General features: G+C 34.7%; 1 protein-coding gene across 1 annotated transcript in view; it reads left to right on the top strand.

Moving 5' to 3' along the window:
• Positions 1 to 10,769, top strand: part of LOC129227355 (importin subunit alpha-1-like) — a 41,783-nt gene extending 31,014 nt beyond the window's left edge. The window contains exon 12 of the mRNA XM_054861902.1: positions 10,501 to 10,769. Within this exon, the coding sequence (XP_054717877.1) occupies positions 10,501 to 10,596 (96 nt within the window). The 3' untranslated portion in view covers positions 10,597 to 10,769. The remainder of the gene's footprint in view (positions 1 to 10,500) is intronic.
• The last annotated feature ends 12,076 nt before the right edge of the window (positions 10,770 to 22,845 follow it).

Genomic DNA, 22,845 nt, shown 5'->3' with positions numbered 1-22,845 from the left:
TTTTGGTTTAAGCATATCAAGGTTCCTTGCCTTTTCTTTCATTGTGAGAAACTTATTCTTTTTCTCTCCATCTTCACTAACTCTAGGTTAAACACGTTTAGGTGGTATTATATTTCATCAATTTTCAAATTTGGAAAAATAATGAAAAGTGTGGAGTAGTTAATTGTATACACCAGACGTTTATTCCGTGGACCACCACCGGCTAGTTCGTAAATTACTGGTGCACTGCAAACATATATACAAAAAAAGAAAAAAAATCTTCAAAAAAAGAAAAGGGGGGGAAAAACTTTAGGTGCCCTGAAATTTAAAATAACATTTTGAAGAGTTTTCTGTGATGGAACATTTTAAATCCTTATTATAGAAAATAATTGGAATAGTTATTTATTGAAATAGTAGTATAGTTAAAAATACTATTTGGTTCACTACAGTAGTCATAGAATGTCTAAATTTTAGTGATAACTTGTTTAAATGGGATGCAAGCTCCCAGACCTTTATTTTCGTCTCATGCATCCCAAATTTTTCTTTCAATGCCATGGTCCCCTAGGGACCATGGCCATCGTCTGAAAATGGAAAGAAGTCTAAATTTTCTAAAAGTTACATAAAATAAATTATTCTATTGAACTGAAATTTCTAGGAGATATTAATAATACCTAGAGTTAGCATTTACACTTCCAAGCATTTCCAAAATATATTTTACATTTCGTAAAAGAATTTCAAAAAAGGTAGATTTTTTGCACGTTTGGACTTTTTTGGGCGAATTTGGAAGTTAAAGATGTTATCCTTGTAGGCTAAAATTTTAAGGGTACCTTATTGATGCTAAAAAGCAACTTTTGGGACCTGGGGTGTTTTGAAATTTAAAACTTTTTTCACTCCACCCTAATACTCACGTAATGTTGTAAATGTTTCATAAGGTCAGTCATTTTCTCTAAAGGAAAGATAACTAAAATCATCTAAAAGTAAGAAAATATACTTGTGAAAAATAAATCAAAAAACTATTGAGGTTCAGATAAATAAAGCAATTATAGTTCATTTTGTAAGAGATTTGACAGTTTGCAAAGGGTGAGATATGTTTTACATTCCAAAAATTGCAGGTTTGAGTTCAGTACATTATGTTACTAAATTGTTCCAGCAACAGCCCTGTATACATACAATATTACCAATAGACCATGTATAACGAAAAGAGTAATAAGAAATATATCGGTAGCTTAGCTGGAGTACCGGATAACTTAATTAAAGTCTCGCCTAAATGTTAAAGAGCTTCAAAATTATTCCACAGTATCGATGAGAATAGAAATAGAACCGCAACATATTTAAAGGGGGGGGGGTCTCTGGATATTGAATGTAAAATAAGTGGTTTGGAAGTCGCAGAGAAAGTTAAAAATGAAGCCAAATTAATATAAATGGTATTTGATAAGAATGTTATAGAATAGAAGACAAAAAGATTGCCAGAAAAGTGACAAAAGGTATTTTTAGAAATAATTTCGGCGACAAAGTGTGAGGATTTTAGCAGGTGCATGGGACAGGAAGTGGAATGCCCAAACATTTTGTTAGTAGCCCAAATAAGTTTTACCATCCGCCGGAATACAAAAATAAAATGTCGCCACAGTCTGCCCATGTTCGTTCCGCTCAGTTTTGGATTGGTTAAAAAAAATGTAATGAAAATAAACTTTTATAAATATAATACATGTGCAATTATTTCATAATTTTATTGTGGTTTGTCTCCCCCATTCAAATGGTCCATTTAACCTGACTACTTCAGGTGAGATGGAACATATAGCAAAAGTTTTAAAAAATCATCACTTGAATTCCTTTAAAGATATGACCTTCTACATTAGGATTTTTGTAAGAAATATCATACACTATATGTACGTACAATAAAAAGTAAAAGGTTCAAAATGAATATACTGTACTCTGGGTTCCCACAATCCATAAAAGTCCTTAGAAACTTCATATTTTTTCATTTTCAAAAATAAGGCGCTTTTAAAAGTACTTATGTTTTGCTCAAGGTCCTTAAAACCCTTAAAAAGTCCTTATTTTTCACTACTGCTGGCAACTTTCTAAACAGAGGCACTAACCTCTTTTTAAAAAAATTCAAAAATTTCATAATCGTTCGAAAACAGGATTGTATAAATGTAATTGCAAGCAATTTTTGAAGTTTGGAGAATTAAGAGGAATGGTTTAGTAATCTGCCCGGGGGGGGGGGGGGATGTTTTGAAAGATCCTGAAGATCTTTAAAAAAGTTTTGGCTGTCTTTAGTGATGTAAAAGTAAGGGAGAAGGGTCCTCTTTTTTTAAATTACAAAACTGGAGTTTTGAAAACGCTGAAATAAAGCTCTGTTTTGGGCTATCTTTGGGTGAATTATGGAGAGGGGGTTCTGAGGCTCTCTCCTGAAAAAATTTCGTAACTAAAGCCTTAAAAGTTTTAGGTTGTCTCTTGTCTTGGGTGATACCAAGGTAAATCGCAAGGACTTCTTCGTAGAAAAAATTTAAAACAGCAGCCTTAAAGACTACATTGTATGCCATCTTTCATGAGCATAGGAAGAGGGGTTCAGGACTTGCCCCTCCCCCCGACAAATTTCTGAAGCTAAATTAGAACTACTCGGCTATCTTTAGCTCTAGCATCTTTCTATAAGTTACAGGAGGGTATGTGGAGGCTATCGCACGAATTTTTTTGAATTTGTACTCTTAAAATTTTGGATGGTCTTAGGTAGTGTAAAAAAATAGGACGGGTGTTCTTTCCAGAAAAAAATCCAAAACCGAATCGTTAAAAACGCAAATTTAAGCCATCTTCTGGTGAATTTATTGCAAGGGTTTAGGGGGCTCTTTCAGAAAAATTTTTTTGAAGCTAAATTATTTAAAACTTTGCTTTAAGCTATATTTGGCGATTCAAGGATGAGGAAAGTTTTAGATTCCCATCCAAAAAATATTCGAAATTGAAGTCTTAAAACTTTTCAGTTGTCTTTAGTGATATAAATATACAGGAGGGTTTAGAAAAAATTCTGAAACTGGAGTCTTAAAAACACAAATTTAGGCCTTTGGTAAATACAGGGGTAGGTGTTTGGCGATTCTCTTCCAGCCTCCAAAAATGTTTCAGAATCGACGATTTCTGGGCTTAATTTTAAGCTGCTATCTTTTGTTGTTAGGCGTTTGTGAGATGCCCCCCGAAAAATTTCCAAAGCTGTATGAAGTCTTGAAACTTTTAGGCTGTGTTTGGTTGGATAAAAGTCCGGACTATTTTCAAAGAGGAGATTTGAGACTTCTGTATGTGTTATCCTGACCTGAATTTTAGCCCTTGAATAAATAATTCGATAATGATTTATTAACTTCTGTATAAATAATATTTTAATTTAATCATGCTAAAAACTAATTTATTAAAGTTAGTACTACAGTAAAACCTGTAAAGTTGACCACACTTTTTTCAGGCACAGAATTAGTCCTACATCACATACATAAATCAACCTCTATTAGTTGACTACCTGTTTTAAGTTGACCACTAAAGTAGTGCACCGCAAGTGGTCAACTTACACAGGTTTCACTGTATTAAATTAGTTCTCCTTCTCATGTTGGGACATCCAATTAAAAATGTTCTTTTGGAAAAATTTAAAAATTGAGCTTTTTTTTCCTTATATCAACTTTATGTGCATGGTGTATGCATACTATATTTTAAGGACTGAATGATGCGCTTTTTTCTGTCGAATGTTGCCTCAAAAACTCTGGTACATCTTGCACTTGAAGTTAATAAAAAATATTCTGTGTTCAATTGAAAATTGCCTGCCGTCTTGGAATTGTCATGGAAAAGAAACTTCAGATCACGATTTTCTGAGTTTTAAATGTCTGATTTATTTTGTAAACTTTTTTTTATTTCCAATGGCTGGCAGCAAGAAAAGGTTACAAAGAACAAAATAGCAGAAACAAACACAATACACAGAACAAGGAAAAATACAGAAACAATAGGGTGAAATATTTAGCTGCCGATACGCTCTCTTGCTTCCCAATAACGGTCACACAGGCTACGTCTGGAAAGCTGGGTGCAAGTGTGCAGGGGACGAATGTCCATTTCTTCGTTTGAATTGCAAAGGGACTCTTCACAATCCTTAAGGCTGCTCTTCAGTGAGGGAAAACTTTGAAGTTAGGGTGTAAATGACTTTCTTCCTTGAACGATGGGCGTGAACCTGAATCAAGTGATTGACACTTCAACAGCCAATGGAGTGGACGGTAATCGATGTAAGGCAGGAACACGTGACCTGTCACAGCTGACATTGTTCTGGAGGGAAAGAAACCCCTAAATGACCCCCGTCGTGAAGAGCAATCAAGGAAATTAGCTGGCGGCCGAAACCCCACTTGAACAGTACCGATGCGAAGGTTGAACAGAACAGAAAATAAAGTCAGTACCAAAGGGTCTGCCGTAATTTTTGAAACAAAGTTTTTTTTTTTTTTGGATATGCGTTCCCAGATTTTATATTCATGAAAAATTTATGAATGAAAAGAAAATTTATCATAAATTGAACAGGAAAAACGATTGTCTTATTTTTTTTTTTTTTTTTAAACGATGTTTTCAATTGCCACGTCCGAATCTTATTTCGTTCATAAAGCTAATTAGTTTCTTGTCTGATGTTTAATTAAAGAATGCAATTTACGCATTAGACGAAAAGTGCAACAGGCTATAATAATAAGTAGTTGGTAAGTCTTTTATTGAAGTGTATTTTCGAAGCAGCAGTTATATGATGTTTGAGAACATTTGAAAATACATTTCGTGGGTGGAATTACACGAGCAACAGGGAATTACTTGCAATAATGCACTTAAATTAAAAATACAAGCTGCAGTTTACTTGCAGTACACTTGGAACAATGTACTTCGACTTATTCAAATGCAAAATGTTAGGAGGAATAGAATAACTTTTTAAAACTTTTGATTTTTTTTTTCTTCTCAGGTCTTTTTTTTTCCTAACGGTTTTCAATTTTTGGTTACATTAGTTATGCATTGCTTTCTGCGATTCAAAATAGTAATAATAACAATAAACATAATCAGAAATGCTTTCCTTTCTGCGGATACTATGGTGAGAAAAGCAACGGCTAAAAGCATAATTTTCAGAAAATTCATTCATGTTCGCATTTCGAAATTAAATGAAACCTCTTTATTACCACACAATGTTGACAGCTTCGTGCAAACGAAGTCCTAAACTTGATAGCTGCACTCAATCAAGCTTTCATTGATGCAAACTATTGCAATCAATCAAACAATCGTAACAATTACGTGGAATATTCCCTATTTACGTCAATTGTTTGCTTGTAAGAATGTGAACAATGTCTTACATACGTAATTTATATTCAGAAAAAAATATCAGAATTGAAAATATAATTCCACATTTGCAAATCACACACATTAGTATACTATCCTTTAAATTTTAAAAATATTTCAATTTAATTTTTCTCTTTTTGTATAAAAGTATTCATGAAGCATAATTTATAAATTGTTGAGTGTACTAACATTTATTGCTCTAATTTTTCTAATTTTTCTTTTTTTTTTTCTTTTTTTTTTGATCTCTTCTCGACTTCCCGGAGAAATTTTAAACTGTTAGCAAAATTAGGGTAACTCAAATAACTCCAGAACGTGGAAGAGAAATCTGTCAGGCCCAATAAAAACTTTTTGAATGATGTAAAAGGCAGAAACACATGTATCTATCTCTATTGATAAAGATGTTCTTAATAACCCCGAAACAAGTGTAATTTAATTTGCACGTTTTTACATTAAAATAGTGTAATTTCTATGTCAATAAATTTTAACATTTAAAATCAACAAAAGTTGAGAGATGTGCGCAAAGTTGCGTGAGACTAATACCAATCATTCGCCCTCGAATACCTTATTGCTTGACCAAGACCAAATATATTCTTTTTTTGAGCGACCACAGTTGGTTATTGTTTTCACTTGTCCGTAGTTGATGTTCTTTCGACTTTAATTTTCTATTCTTTTAATGCAAACTCGTCTGTTCCACGTGTCTTCGCGAGCATGTCCCTCCTCCTGGGCGGTGAAGTTCATGTCCCCGCCATCGATTTTACTTATTCCCGACCCTCTCGATTTTACACAATACTTTTCAGACAAAAACAGCATTCAGTCAACAACGTCCAGCATCCAGCCCCTGGAATTCATTTGAATGTAGACGTCTTGTATTCAAATCATGACTTTTACAAATATAATTCTGATAGGAACCATTTGTAGAAATAAGAAACCCAACGAGTAGGGTTCTACCACAATTCGTGATTGTGAAAAACATAATTTAAATTCAAGACGTCAAAATTCAAATGAAAGCTATGGGCTGGATGCTAAATGTTTCTTTCTTTTCTGTTTGGTATTAATTTTTTTTTTTTGAATTTTTTTCCCCCATTTATGAATAATATTAAATAATGATAATGTTTCAATGAAGCTTTAACACCATTTTAAATCGGGTGTTCCAAAATAGCTTCAATTTTTAAATGTGTAAATTGTAAATAAAATATGCACTTTGAAAAGCATGAGCTTTGTGCAAGAAATAGATAAAAGTCAAAAACAACGTCTTAAAAGCACAAGTAAAAGATGTAAATTATAAGTGTAGAAAATGCATTGCTTGATTGAAAACTTGTGGCTATGTATTTGTTTTTTTATCCAGGATATTAAAAAACTTTGACCTTTGACACTTTGAATTAAAATTCAACTAGAAATTTGGTTTTTCGTACTAATATTCAAGCCGTATGTATCGTATTTATGGTTCAGTTCCCTTCTTGTTGTTTACCTTTTTATAGCGAAATTGAGGCTATATACGAAATTGTTATTCGGTTCCTTAGACTTCACTATGAACAGATGCGACTGCACAGTGCATACACACAAATATATATTGATAAAGATCGGCTAAAATTGAAAAACCTTAGGTTTCGGGGAAATGTTTTAGACGTCAGACAAATTATTTGTCTGAGCTTATGAAAATTTCAGTGTAACACGACTACCGAAAGATTCTTAGAACATGGTGTATTCATCCAGTTAAAAACAAAATGGTCAGTGTTCTCCCCCTTCCCCCATCAGTTCTCTAATTATCTGTAAATTTAAACCAGTGGTTCCCAATCTTTTGCACGTTGCGACCCTTTTTTGACTAAGTAAAGGACCTGTGATCACGTAGCCTACATGTCAGTAAAGTATCGCAAGGTGTGGACCTAACCTGGCAACATTGTGAAAGCTACGTTAGATCCTACATTACAAAACTGCTATGTTAGATTCGATCCACCCCCAACTATACTGTGGTAGGAATAATGTTTCGACCGAAGAAGAAACGCTACACGACCCCATTTGGGGTCACGACCCTGGGAACCCAACCCTGCTTTAAAACAATTTTTTTATACTCATTCATGCTTTAAAGAAATGCAGGTATGTATCATTTTTCTCCTTAGAAAGTCTTCAAAAGAAAAATTCAGTGAAATCCTGTTACAACGTATATCAGTATAACGAAGTACCCGTTTCAACCAAATAAGTTTTCAGTCCCGATTTTGAAGTTCATTGTTACTGGATTTCACTGTATTATGAATTACATGATCAATGTGTACATACCTTGTAAAGAATTTTTTACGAGTTTGGCTCGAGAAATTATTTTCAAAAATGTTTGTTGAGCTGTGGAAAGCATTTTATGCGTTTACATTTGTAGTAACATAGTATAATATAGACAAAAATAGAATCCAAATATCTAGTAAGTATCTAGAATACGGTTTTGGACTCGGTTTTTTTTTTTTTTTTTTTTTTTTTTTTTTTTTAGAAATGGTCGCTTTATTTCGAACAAAGTCTCAAAAGAGTGCTGGAAATATTTTGCCAGATTTTTTATGGAGCAAAATATCAAACAGTACCTACCACCTCTTTCAACGAAATTCATTTTTTCTCGAATTTTAAACAATCAAAGAATGGATATTTCAAAAAAGGAAAAAGTACACGACACAGATAGAGGCTTGAAAAATACTCGGAAAAAAATTTACATGAAAACTTCAAAGGAATTTGTAAAATCTTCATCCAACTTTCCCCGCAGGTTAACATTGGATCCGTAGGCTTTCAGACTCTCAGTGAAAAGCATCCTTAAATTTGCTTATAAAGTAGCATTAATATACATATTTATCTTTCTTTGGATGCACCAGCTCCATTGTTTATGCCTTCTTGATGTTGTGAAAAGTAATGGGGGTAGTGCATCCCCAGAAATAGAAATATTCATTAATGCTATATTATAAGCATACTTAAGATAATTTTAATCTTAATTATATCCGTGAATGAATTTGAATAACACGAAAAGGTTCTTCACTGAAGGTCTGCGATGCAACTTTACGCAAAATGCGATACTTCCTTTTTTTTAAATTTACAACGTGAAAATTTTTTTTTTCGGATATAGGGTTTATAGGTGTGAGTCCTATACTCTGGTTTCATGCCAAAAAATAAGGGAAAAATTTTTAAAACAAACCCCTAGAAAAAAGGATGGATTTTGATGATTTTAAAAATATAATAAGTGGTAATACCCCCCCATGAGTTAACCAATTTCCTTCATATGTTCTTGCGTACAAACGTAGCACCTCTCTAGCCCCTCAGAAAAGTATTAATGTATAATATAACGATAACTTCCCCTCCAAATAAAAATAATGGCTATGAAACTCAAAAACTGAAAAAAATTGCGGGCGACATTTCCAAAAAAGCGGGACGTGTGAATGGGAAAAGGTGGTCATATTTGGATTCAGGAGGTCATTTAGCACAAGAATTCACAAGAATTATCTCAGAAGCACTCTTTAAAAACTATATCCTTTCTAAACACAAATCAAATCGTGAAGATGTTTCCAAGCATGTGGATTCACTTTCAAAAGCACTCATTCATTCCTTCATTGAAAAATGCCTCCGGAAAAGAGGGGAGTAGTAAATGGAAACGGTCGTTTGCGCTAATGATCGTAAATCTTATACACCTCACCCGGTTTTTCCCCTCAAGAAAGGGGGGACCAGTGAAGGGCGTGGCTTAGTAGAGAAATTGAGCTTTTTCGAAAATATTTCAGATGGTTGGAACTCCGATATTTTTTTAGAAATGGTCGCATCATTTCAAACTTAGTCTCAAAAGAGAGCTGGAAATATTTTGCGTGTTGGGGCGTTCTTAAAATTTCGATAGCACGATTTGCAGCTTTTTTACAGAGCGAAAGGTCCAACAGTACCTCGTTTTCGTAGAAATTCATTTTTTCTCGAATTTTAAAAAATCGAAGAATGGACGTATCAAAAAAGTAAAAACTAATATACACAGACATAGGCTTGAAAAATACTCAGAAAAAAAATTGACCCGAAAACTTCAAAGGAATATTGTAAAATAACCTTTAACTTTCCCCGTAGGTTAGCATTGGATCCGAAGCTTTCAGACTCTCAGTGAAGAGCACCCTTAAGCGGTAAAGATGTTTTGGTAAACAGTCATGGCCAGTTAAAAGTCGAAACAAAGCCACTGACTCTGCTCTTGGTGCTGAAGGGACAAAATAACGGTTTGTAAACCAAACTTTGTGGTTGCTTCTACCTTTTAGGTCTTGCCAAAAAAAAACTCTTGATTTTTTCCTTATATATAACTTTATTGCATTGAATGAGACTGACTCATTTGGTAGTTGAATAATAGCAGACCCCCTCTTGGCCAGAGCATCAGCAAGCTCATTTCCTCTAATCCCACAGTGTGCAGGGATCCACTGCAACACCACTTTTATATTCTGCTGCACCAGATCGTTAATGAAACTGCGACATTCAGAAATTTCCTGCGATTTGCAGCTCTTTATCGATGCTATCGCCTCAATAGCCGCTTGAGAATCAGATAGGACAAAATTTTAATGAATTATTTTTAGTCTGACTTTGCAATCTAATTATGTTTACAGTGTTATTTTTCTGGGGGAAAATGCTTAAAAACTAGGGCATAATTATATGCTACATATATATGGATTTAATAATAATTTGATAATTAGTTGATATTATTAAGGTATTTAAAAAAGGTCCTTAAATTTTTTTTTTTTGTTTTGATAAAGGAGTGGGAACCCTGTGTATTGCACTGAGAAAAAGGAAATTTTAGATTGAGGTTTAAAAATTTGAAGATGAATGTAATTTTTTTAATGAGATTTTATCACAAGTGCATCAATACAATGTTTCAAACTGCTGACCGTTCAAAAGAACGGTCTTTCATTTTTTAGGTGAACGAACGGAACTGTTCATTTTAAGGATTCGTGCTTTTTGACCCGTTCAATTCATGAACGACATATCTCTAGTACATTGTAAGATTTTTTTTAAGTTGGCATGTTGGCAGCTATGCATTGTGTCATAATATACATTATTTTCCAAAAAAAAATACTTGTTTATTTTGCGAGTGTGACCATATGGTCATCTATGAGAAGAATGCTACTGCATACGAGGCTTTGAAAGCATTGTGAGTTGTGTTGAACAAGTATTGATTAGTTATTAATTTTAATAACTGAATTATTCATATGTATTTCTCTTTAGGATGATGAAGCTGCTGATCTCGTTCCTCAAGCGGACAGTACCGGAGCTTATGATTTTGGGCCCGTTGATTCTCCCAATGGTGGATTTTCTTTTTAGTGTCGCTCACTAAATGAGTACTGAACATTTTACTTTTGGTATTCATAACATATTCTCTTTTAAGCTTTATATTCGGTTTGTACAGTTTTCAATTCCAGTGGAAAAAATGTGTAAAAATTTCTTCTTTGATCTGTGATTAAATTTATTGCATTAAAGGCATTTGAATTTTTATACCTCTTGTCTCTGATTTGAATTATTTCTAACTATATATTAGAAGTCTGGAGTTTTATTTCATTCACCTGCAAATTCATTGCATTGAAAGTTATGCTAATAAGTTGGAAGCACGTTGGTCCATTTTTGTTTTCATTTCATCAATTTAGTCTGACAATGAGTCGATGACTAACTAAACTATAAACATGGAGGAACTAATAACTGTGCTAGAATGTTAAACTTGCACTTCTATACCTGTAATATTCTTATTTGTTTTCATACTTATTTTTAAAAAAAAATATGTACTTCTTATTACTAATTGGTATAATTAAACTAATTTTTGCAATCATTAGCCTTGTCTCAGCCTACTTAGAGCAGGAATGACATACATGGGTGCAAGACCTTCCGTCTCGGGACGGAAAGAAATTCGATGACTTTCCTTCAGTTTTTACTTAAAAGAAAAGTCGAGTGTGTGAAAAATATGCTTTAATTACTGGACCTTTCCATAACCACGAATTTACATAGACATTATCTTGATTTTCCGCCATGGGCTTGTTTTGTTTGCAACGTGCATTTGGAAGAGTGGCTTTTAGACTCGCGCCACTTGATTCTTTTAGGTAGATCTGTTATTTCTAACTCACTGCATTGCAGACCGTGGAGTTGCTCACTAATTTTTTGAACTGATCGCTTTTATTTTTCACTTGCTATTTTCGATCATCCTTTCGTTTTTTCTCATTTGAGGTTTTTTTTTTTGCGAACTTTACATGCATAAATAAATATTTTGCGCTCTTAAATTGTCTTAGAGTTGAATCTGAATCACGGGTTGAGAGTGATTGCTGACGGGATGAAATATTTACGTCACATCAAGGTGCGTCCATTTTATACCAGGAAAAACGGGAACTATCGGGGATTTTGAAGATTTTAATGAGAATGGGATTTCTGGAAAGAATCGGAGGCTAAGTTCCTGCATCTTTGACATGTTTCTGGTAAAATATTCTAAGGCTTGAGAAATCACTAAAATCCAATGACTTTCAATCTAACACTCGCTAGAATGCAAATGGGGGGAGGGGGGGAGAAAGGAAACGAGAAAAATAACGGTAGCACAAGTTTACAAAAAAAATGCTGCTCTTGCAAAGAGAGTAAGTCCGCAAATTAACCCAGGATACTGAGGTCTTGAAACGTTTATATCATGGACAATCTAAGGGGGGGGGGGGGCAACTCAAGGGCTCCAGAATAAAAAATCGAAAAACTTAATTTTAAGTCGTTTTTGAAGCTAGGAGTGGTTCGGGATTTCTCCCTTGCAAACTCAAAAAAAGGTCGAAAACGTTTATTAGACTGTCTTTAATCATGTAAAAGTGGGGAGGGTGAGGTTTAAAAAAGAATTAAACTAATTTAGGCAATCTTTGGTGAATTTATGAGAGATGGTTTCGGTGTTCTAACCTAAAAGTATTTTGTAGCTGATGTTAATAACCATTTGAGGCTATACTAAAATGACTTAAGAGCAAGGGTATTTGGCACCCTCTCCCGAAAAATGTTTGTAGCTGAAGTCTTAAAACTTTTAGGATGTCTTTGACAATGTCAAGGAAGGGGGGGGGGGGCTCAATTTAGGCAAAATTCCAAAACTGGAGTCTTAAAAACGCAACTTTAAACAATCTTCAATAAACATGGTGAGGTTCGGAGTGCCCCTCCTCATACAAAGCTGAAGTATTTATAATTCTGCTTAGGTAATCTTTGGGACTTAAATTCGAAGGCTTTCTCTCGATAAACTTTAGAAATTAAATTCTAAAAACTTCGGTGATGAAAAAGAGGAACCACAAATTTGAGTCAAATTTAGTGAACTTAGGAGAAAGAGTTCGGGGGGGAGGGGTCTCTCTCCCCCGAAAATTTCTCTATGCTGAAGTATTGAAATGCTATTTTGGCTGTTTTCGAGTGACTTAAGAGTTGGGGGAATTCGGGGGTTTCTCAAAACATTTTCGAAAGTGAAGTCTTAAGACCTTTGGGTTGTCTGGCGATGTAGGGAGGGGAGTTTTGCTCTTTCAACAGAAAAATTAATCTTAAACACAAACGACTTAAGTGGGAAGGGAGTCGGAAGTTTCCGTCAAAGTCCGAAATTAAAATATTAACTTTTAGGCGGTCATCAGTCATGTATATAGGTAAAGGGGGGTACTGTTAATTGAAAAAAAATTAAAAACTGAAATTAAGGACATTTGTGGTGAACTTAGAGGAAGGGGTTCTGGAGTTCTCTTCCGAAAATTTTTCGATGCTGAAATATTTAAAATGCTTCTTTTGGCTGTATTTGAGTGCCTTTTGAGGGACATGATTCGGGGACCCTTCCTTGGGTGAGGATTCAGTTTCCCTATTGTTTTTTTAATTAATGAATATTGGATAGTGTTCCGTGTTTAAAATATCTTACTGTGAGCTTTTATTGCTAATTTTACCACCTGTTATCATATAAAATTCTTTTACAAATGAAGACTGGAGGGGGAGTGGTGCCAGTTAATTAATCGCCCATGCCCCCCCCCCCCAACCTTTCTTTTCTGGTTTACTCGCGATATCATGGGTAGTTTACTTTCCGATCAGAGCTGATTTATGTTGCAAAAGTGAAAATCTTATATCCCTAGCGATTTTATTGCTGTAATGAAGAGGTTTACGATCAGCAAAAAACTAATGACTTGGAGCCCCGAAAGCTTTTATCCTTTACACAGGGGTCGAAGTAGTCCTATATATCCTTTATTTTCAAAAAAAGCATCAAAATCGTCCTACATTCCCGTTTTTTACCCAATATATCTTTTAAAAGGAACAGTAAAACTTTCTGACATCGGATTTTTCGTTGAAAATATGTGCCCAAACGAACTTCAAATTAAAAAACTCAACTGACTGAATCCTACGACAGGCATCTTCACTCATTGGCTATAGCAATGTGACGTCACTCTATAGTGGGTGGAGTTTCGAGAACTAAATCTGAAGTTGGTTTTAGAATTTTGCGTTTGGGGGGGGGGGAGGGCAACAGCCATTTGTTTTGTTTTCCATCATGGTTTTCGTTGGTATATTGGTATGTGTTGTGTTTAGTGCATTTTCTGATCGGAATGTTCTAATCTTTTTGCAATCCTTTTTTTGAGCAATCACGATTGCTTATTGCTTTCATTTGACTGTTTTTGGCGTTCCTTTGATTTTTCCCACCGCCACCCTCCGCACCATCACCGTCGACGGGCTCCTCACGATGCTGCTCCTTTAGCGAAAACCGTCTCCAGGTTTCGTCAATATCCTACACTTACACGCATACATACACGCACCTACTCGCATATACATCTATACACCTACACACACATGCACCTACACAAACACACAACTACCCACACACTCATGCCTGCACACAGACACAAACACATATGCCTACACACACATACACATTCCCCCCCCCCCACACATACACACAACTACCCACACACTCATGCCTGCACACAAACACACATGCCTACACACACATACCCCCCACACGCTTACATATACACACACACTCGTGATTGTGAAAAACATAATTTGAATTCAAAATGACAAAATTCAATTTATATTATTTTTTTTTCTTTTTTTTTGTGGAATGTTTGTTTCTTATGATGTTATAACGTAGTATGTGGTAATAAGTGGAATTATAATGGCGAAATTGCATCGCTCAACAAAATTTCGTGTGGAGTGGTTGAATCAGGAGGACATTAATTGTACAAATTTTGGTGCATGGTGCACTAAAGGAAAAGATGATTTTACCGCTTTTTGCCATTTTTGCAACTGTTCAGTGCCCATAAGCAATAGTGGATTTTCGCAATTGAGGCTGCATGCTAAAACATTTAAGCATAAAGAAAACTCTGCAAAACGTCAGAAGGATTCTTCTCACGATCTGTTTGTTCTTAATACAAGTGGTAAAGGGTTCAGTTTAGGTATAAAATCAAAGAGCAGTGGAATTAGTACTTGAGTCATAAGTGGGAAAGATAAAATAAAAAATTTATCTTTGTTCAAATTTTGTTTAGTTATTTAGTCTAAAGTACACTTTTTTCAAAAATATTTCTTCCAACTACAGGAAAGTCATTTCAGATGTAAATTATAATTTTGTTTGATTTTTTTTTTTTTTTAACGAAATCATTGATAAGAATAAATAATATATGATATGTATTTCTTTTTTCAGAGCAAAATTATTCATATAATGTGTTCTATATTTGTCCTATATTTTTTGTGGAAAATGTCCTATATGTGACAAGTCGGTCACTTCTACCCCTGCTTACATCATCCGACATCATCTAAAATTGTGTTTTTGGAACTTCAATTTCGAACAATTGCCGAAAGAGAGTTCTTGAATTTTATTCCTTCGATAATGCATTCAAAAAGCGTATAAATGTTATAAAAGATGGAATACAATTTCGTTTTTAAAGCTTCAATTTCGGGAAGAGCCAGCGCCCCTCCCCCGCCCCATTTTTATAATAATTTTGAAGAATGCCCATTATTGTGATTTTGGGACTATCAGTTAGAAAAAATTGTAAGAGGATCCCTGAACTTTGCCAAAATGGCTTATCATTGCGTTTTTTGGACTGCAATTTAAAAAAAATTCTGGGGGAGAGCCCCAAGACCCTCCGTTATTGCAGGTTTTTGGGACTATGATATCGAAACATTTAAATATTACAATTTAAACTAGGTCCATGTTGTAAGAAAAGTCAAAAGCGAAAAATTCAAATTAAACACTGATTCCAAAACTGCATAGTTAAAATATACAACATTTATGCTCATAAATTTTTCCTTAAGCACGCATGTGTGGGGGGGGGGGCTCAATATATTTTCCGTCTTGAACACATTACCAAACTTGCACCCATGATGACATATTAGTGAATCTTTTTCATTACTGTTTGGTAAATGCTTTTCAAATTCTTTATTCAGACATTGTAGACTTAAAATTAGTATACGCAATGAGCTTAGAAGGATCATGAAGTAAAATTTATTAATAATGGCAAAAATATACCTGTATGATGGAAAAGAAGCTACGGAATGTTTACATGCTAGCAAAACAGCTATCTGCTAAAGAAGAAAATGTTAGTTCGCTTAAGAAAGCACTTTGAAGACTTCGCTCTTTATGACTGAAAAGCATTAAATAAAATAAATAGCTCTGCAGATAAAAACTTAATGTTTGGGTAAAATGATGACAGTATTAACATTCATAAAATAATCAATTTTTAGAATAGACTAATTTTGTTCCTGGAATCTTCTTTACTAATAATAAAGCTTAAAGTCTCTCTGTCCAGAGGGTGTCTGTAGGATGTCTGTGACGCGCATAGCGCCTAGACCGTTCGACTGATTTTCATGAAATTTGGCACAAAGTTAGTTTGTAGCATGGGAGTGTGCACCTCGAAGCGATTTTTCGAAATTTCGATGTGGTTCTTTTTCTATTACAACTTTAAGATCAAAAATATCATAAGATGGACGAGTAAATTGCGAAATTATCATAACGTGGAACCGTAACATGGGCACAAGCCAATTGGTGAGATACGAAATTATCATAACGTGGAACGGTAACATGGGTACAAGCCAATTGGCGAGAAAAATCACCATACATTATTTGTGTGTAAATATACAGGCGAACCAAAAGACCTTTTAATTTTTCTATTACGGGCAAAGCCGTGCGGGTACCACTAGTAGTTTATAAACTTGATACTCATAACACACGATGAACTCCAAAGTGTATTTCATTCTGTTTAAATAGTTGGTTTGCCATACGATGTGGTTGAAAATGGATAGGATATATCGCTGTTGCGGTGGAACATTGACGCAACTGCAAAAAGTGTAGTTTTACAGGAGAACAAAACATACAAAATTATTTTATTCATTACCTCATACAATGAAACATACTTTAGTTACTGCCCTGGCGGCATAAAAGGTTGAAAAACAAATGTGTCCATACATGAAATACACCGCCAGCTCAGCCATTCCAGATGAGGAGCATGAAACTGTAGTCTTTGACTGGAATCACTGAGCTGGCAGTGTATTTCATGTATTTCTGCTTTAGCCCTTGCTATAGGGCGGTAACTTACTGAAAATCTGTCTTATGTTCTTCCGAATGGGGTAACCACGTTTGATCCCAGTGTGACGACAATAAATCATTTTCAATTAATTTTGCAGCTACGTCAATGTTCCACCTGAACAGCGATATGACAAGAAGTTCCGTCTAGAACTAAACGAGCCTACTTTCCCGTATTCCAATTTCAACTTTCTAGTGTTGATCAATATTCTCAAAATTAGCGCAAATTATTTAAAGTAACTTTTTAACATTTTAACCTGATTTCTAGATATAAAATATGCCTTGCTCATCTGAAGAAATAGATGCATAAAAAATAAGCGTTCAAATAAAGTAGTATAGAACTTTATAAAGAAAGCAACTAATATATTTTTCCCTTTAAAAAATGTTTAATCCTTTCGAAAAGAGAAATAAAAATGAATGAAAAATGAGCTCATTAAAATAAGTACATTATGTCAAAAAGTAATTTGTTTTTCCCCTGTTGCCAAAAATAAATGAATAAATGTACTTTCAAAATAAAAAAGAAAAAACAAAATTTCAACTTGAAGAAATGATCTGTTAAAAAATAAGTATATTCAATGCATATCTTAATGTAGAAACATAAAGGACTGAATTTCTTTGCCAGAAATTAAAATGCAAAAGATGGATTTTAAAAGCGTAACCATGGAAACACGAAATAAGTTTAAGAAATTAAATACAAAATAAAGAAAGAAACAATGGATTCAAAAAGCGTAACCGTGGAAACGCGAAAATAAAATGGTTGACAACCTGAATCAAAATCGCATTTTTCGAATTAGATTTAAAAACCCTTGTAACTTTTTTCCTTTGAAGATAGAAACTAAGTTTCTCGACCATAGGTCGAAAGAGATCTGAAGTAAAAAATGTCGCTTTTTCCAATGGTGTCAAAAAAAAAAAACTGTGGGACAATTTCTTCACTTTTTATTGATAAGTTTAATGAAGAAAGTTGTGCCTAAATTTCAGCTAAGCCTCAAAAAGTTCGAGCTAAAAGCGCAAATTACTCCCGCTGTAATTAAGTTAGAGCAATGAAACAAATTGTTTAGAACACGGAAAATTCTACCCTTTTCAACGATGTCTAATATTAATATGTGCAAGTATTTTTTCACTCCCATATTCGGGAAATTTGGGCCTAAATTATAATAAAAAAAGACTTATTAATCTTATTTTTTCGAAATATAGCCTATGTTACTCAGTAAGAAAGCACCTTTCATACAGTGAAGGAATTTTTTAATTAGGTGCAGTGGTTCTGGAGATTACCTCGAACATATAAACACGCAAAAATCCGCCCTTTCTCTTTATAATATTAGTATAGATTTTTTTTTTTTTAATTAAAGATACTGAGTAAACTCATATCTGATGATAGATCGTCAAGCCGGTTGAAGAAAAATCAATGCGCTCATGGCTTATATTAACGGTTTTGTTTTCTTCGACATTCGAAAGTTTTTCAGCACATTAAATCAACCTCTGCAAATCAAGTTACATTTCCTTGCAAAAGTTATTATGCAAAATATATTGTTACCGCAAAGATGCGAAATTTTAAGAAACGATATATTTTACAGAAACTAGGTAAAGTCTTGCCAAGTTTTTTTTCTCTTTCTTTAAAGTTCCGGATTTATCCCCAAAATTCTCCCGGGTCTCAAACAATCTGATGGTTTTTATTCACCTCGATCCTCTACTACAGGATGACTCAAAGTGGAGTGCCACAGGGAGAAGCAAAGGATTCATTGTATCAATACATAAGAATAATATAATAGAGTTCGGGTCTCTTACTGTCTGAAGGTTTTTTTCACCTCTATCTTCTGCCACTGGATTATTCAAAGAAGGTGCCGCGGTACCCTGGGTGCCACAGGAAGAAGCCAGGTGTGCCCCCCCCCCCAAAGGCAAGGGCGCGCCCCTCAATATCGTGGAACCCCCCCCCCCAAATGAAATAAATACCCCTCGAAACAACCCTCCCCCCTAGTGGGCACCCCTGAAGAAGCAAAGGGTGTGAGAACGAGTTAATTCTTCATAGGGTCCACGAATCGAAAAAGTTTGAATCCCTTCTCTCACACAACAATTCACAAACACAGAATGAAAACTGAGTCAATAACCAGAGCAGCGTTTGAACTTTCCCTTTGGGGAAAAGCTTTAAATTTTAGATTGACCAACCGACTTTTTATGATAATCAGGGTCATTTTTATTACTTTTTTCCATAGAAAGTTGGCGATATTTTGGTACTTTTTCCTCATTATATATAAACGGTTACAGTCGCAGCGAGTATATCCCGCTGAGCGGTCATATTTACTCGCTACTGCTGTAAGGAACTGGTGAAATGCGCGAATACATGACTTCGAACAAAGATCAAAAGAACGCCGACTGGCCCTGGAAGAGGGGGTGGGAGGAGAAATATGAAACCTTTTGAAGAATGAGAAGGGGGAAGGGATGGCAGACGAGACGTTTTGCGGGGCGTGCTGCCGCGAACACACTTAAAATTCCGTGCCGGCGTTTCTTTGAAGTTGGCGCGTGCGAAAGACTTTTCTGAGGGAAAAGCGGCTCAGTTTTGACATCGGCGCATTAGGAACAGCATTTTCCCTTTTGTTATCACGATTTTTACGTCTTGGAGCATGTTGGAACCAGGCATGTGTGAATGGAGTTAATTTCAGTGAATCGCGATTAAGAGTATGAACTGAAAAGGTAGAAATGATTACGATCCTGATAAGGCTGAACTTGGCGATCTTGACATTGATTTCGAAAGTTGGCTTGAGATTTTAAATTGCCGTCATTCTCTACTCCCTTGCATTGAAATTGTTAGTTACGCGTTCAAAATTCCAACTTTCTGTTGTTGCCAACTTTTACTTTGTAATTTTCGTCCGAGATACATGCATTTTGTTCTACCCTCGGCAATTTAGTGAGCAGATCGATCATTTATTCAATCCTTGTTAGACATATTGTTACATGAACAGAATTGTGTTACCCGTAAGTTTTGTGTGATGTTTAAGAGCTTCCATTTTGCAGAAATTGTACAAAATACTTAATTTTGAGCAGAAAAAGAAAAAAAATTCAACAAGCGGGATGCAAAAAAGAAAAAATCTAGAATGAAAGGAAGAAAATACCAAAAACCATTGCTAAGCATGATCGTAGCGAAAGAGGGGCAGGAAGGGGCAACTGCCTCTCCCTAGAGGAAACTATCGCCTTCATCCCTTAGTCACTAAAGATAGTGCATTTTTGGGATTTCTATTTCAAAAAATTTCTGGAGTGCAGTCGCTAACCTGCTCTTCTCCTCTCATTTGACCAAAAATAACTAAACCATCTGAACTGAAATAATTATTAGATTGTCGGCCTGCGTTGCCTCTAAAAATTTACAATGTGACCCTTGAGTGAACGATGGTTTGGCGACCCCTGATATAGATGACAAACATTCCATAAAAAGAAAAGAAAAATGAAAAATTTCATCGGATGAAAGAAAATTCAGCATTTTTAGTTCGGATGTTGTATTATTATAAGTATAAGAAAAAAACGAAAAACTTAATTCTAAAACCTTAGTTGCAACAGTTAATCATGGCAATGAAGGTGTTCGTGTGTGAGGGAGCATACATATTTAATAAGGGGGAATTTTTAATTAGATGAAATAATGAATTACGCTATTAATTTAAATATTTCAAAGGACATTTTTAAACTACCACTGTGGTTTTGAACTACTTCATGTTGGTGAGAACTGGAGGTTAAATTACGAAAATACTACAGTAGACCCTCGTTTTACGCGGGGGTTACGTTCCACGGAAATGCCGTGTAAATCTAAACCGCGTAAATTGAGACCTAATAATCGTGTTAAAATAGTTGTTTGGTTCCGTAGATAACAAAATACTTCATTCTAGTGATGACTAATTGTATAATAAGTTTAATGTGTACTTATATCGACTTTTATGCACAACATGCATAAAGAAAACATAAATTAATTTCGTGTTCTATTTATAAAGAGGATCTGGCTATGATAGTCTTTTTTGGCATTCATTAAGAATTTTTCTCTGTAATTCTTTGCAGAGCATTAACGCATCCATGATCACTTGTGTCATTTCCATGATAGAATCTTCCTTCATTAACAAATCAGAAAGATCATTTCTATTGTCTAGGAAAGGCTCAAAATTATCAATGTGAACGTTTTTGATTGTGCGTCACCGACATGGGTATCCTCGTTGATTTTGGCCTCCTTTGTCACTCCTAGAAGCTCTTCTTCCAGTGAGTTCTGAACTGGGAGAGTTTAATAACTTCACTTCTGGAAAGAGCTCTGGAACCAATCGCATAAAATGTCTTCAGTGGCCCAAGCTCGATTATTAGCACGCCAAAATGCAGTTTATTGCGAGTGATCTGAAATCTTTAGGAGTTTGGATTTTGAAAGAGTGGAACATTTTATCTGTTTGCATTGCCGCATCCGCGTAAATCCGAAACTCATCTGCGTAAAATAAAATAAAGGTGTCAAATCTTAAACCGCGTATAATCGAAACAGCGTAAAATAAACCCGCGTGAAACGAGCGTCTACTGTACATTGAAACAAAAAGCGAACTTGAAACAGTAATTAATGCTCGAAGTGTGGTTAAACACTCAATCAGAAATTGCAAAAATAAAAAAAAAATTTAGTGAAATCTATCAGACGTTTAAAAGCGGTTGTGTTCAATGATATCCCACTAAATATTAACTTAATGAATAATATTAAGATCATTTACTTATGTGTAAATATATTCTAAAGTGTACAAAGACTTTTGTGGGATAAAGTTTTAAGTACTACTTGAGTACTGATTCCTTAAAAATCAATTTTTTTTTTTATATTGTTGTACAAAAACTCTAAGAAATAATTTGTCTGGCGCCTAAAATTTTCTCCGGGATCTACGTATGAATGAATCTATGTCCGTTGTACAATCAATCGTAATTGGCTGTTGGTGAATGGCATCATCACTATAAATGCACTTCGATAAACTTGTACAAATCATTTTTCAGAAAAAGTAATAAATATCGCTTTTCTTCTTTTTCTTTGTCATGAAATGAAGAGAGTATTTTAAACGCAATGGGGTCGTTTCCGAAATTTTAAAAGTATTTTTTACGAAAGAGCATGTTTAAAAACATAGGATCTGACCTTTTTTTAAATAAATTGATTAAGTTTAATTTTTGAAAAAATTACTTTAATCGGTGCGCTTTCATTGTTTACGTTTCTGCCGATGACATCACAAATGATGAAATGCCATTCCCAGAGCACAATATTTAATTCGCTTCTTTACTCACGTGTACTCAGCGATATGGTTGATAGCAAGCGAGAGCACAATATTGAATTCGCTTCTTGATTATCATAACGTGGAAAGGCGGTAGACAGATGCACCAGAGTACATCATTTGTGACGTCATAATAAAGACCACGCCTTGTTTTCAAAATCGGACATTTAAAACATAAGTTAAAGTTAAAAATTAAGCGCTGGAAAAATAAAAGTTTTTTTTTCTCCTTCTTTTTTTTTTTTTTTTTTTGACAATTTTAGTGAATAAAAGTAGTACTTTTGACTGATGGAAACAACTAGGGCTCGATCGATGGCATTTTTTGGCCGATGGGCCGATGCCGATTGTTGGCCGATTGTTCAAAGATGGCCGATGGCCGATTGTTTTCTCCAAATGGCCGATTGCCGATGGCCGATGCCGTTGGCCGATGGCAAAAAAAAAAAAAATCTAACGGAAATAAATTACTAAGATTGCTAGGGATTTAAAAGATCATTTATTCATTTCACTTTACTTCCTTTCTACAAATAGGGAATTGTAATCACAAAAAAAAAATCAGATTTTGACCTAAATTTCTATTTTACGACCACCCAACTTAAACTTCACAAGTTTTTTCGGCACATCTGTACATGCATATGTACCTAAGAACACATAGATGACCGAAATATCCATTTTGAACAACTCCTCAGTTAATTATCGCAAGTTCTCTTGTGATGTCTTCATGCGCGTACACTTGCGTCACTCAAAAACGTTATGAAATAGTAAGTTGAAAACTCATACGTACGTAGTATTATC

This window comes from Uloborus diversus, chromosome 8 (genome assembly GCF_026930045.1).
Source record: "Uloborus diversus isolate 005 chromosome 8, Udiv.v.3.1, whole genome shotgun sequence".
In the NCBI taxonomy this organism is placed as follows: Eukaryota; Metazoa; Arthropoda; class Arachnida; order Araneae; family Uloboridae; genus Uloborus; species Uloborus diversus.
Note: the sequence above shows the minus strand (reverse complement) of the source record. Positions and strands in the feature narration are given on the sequence as shown.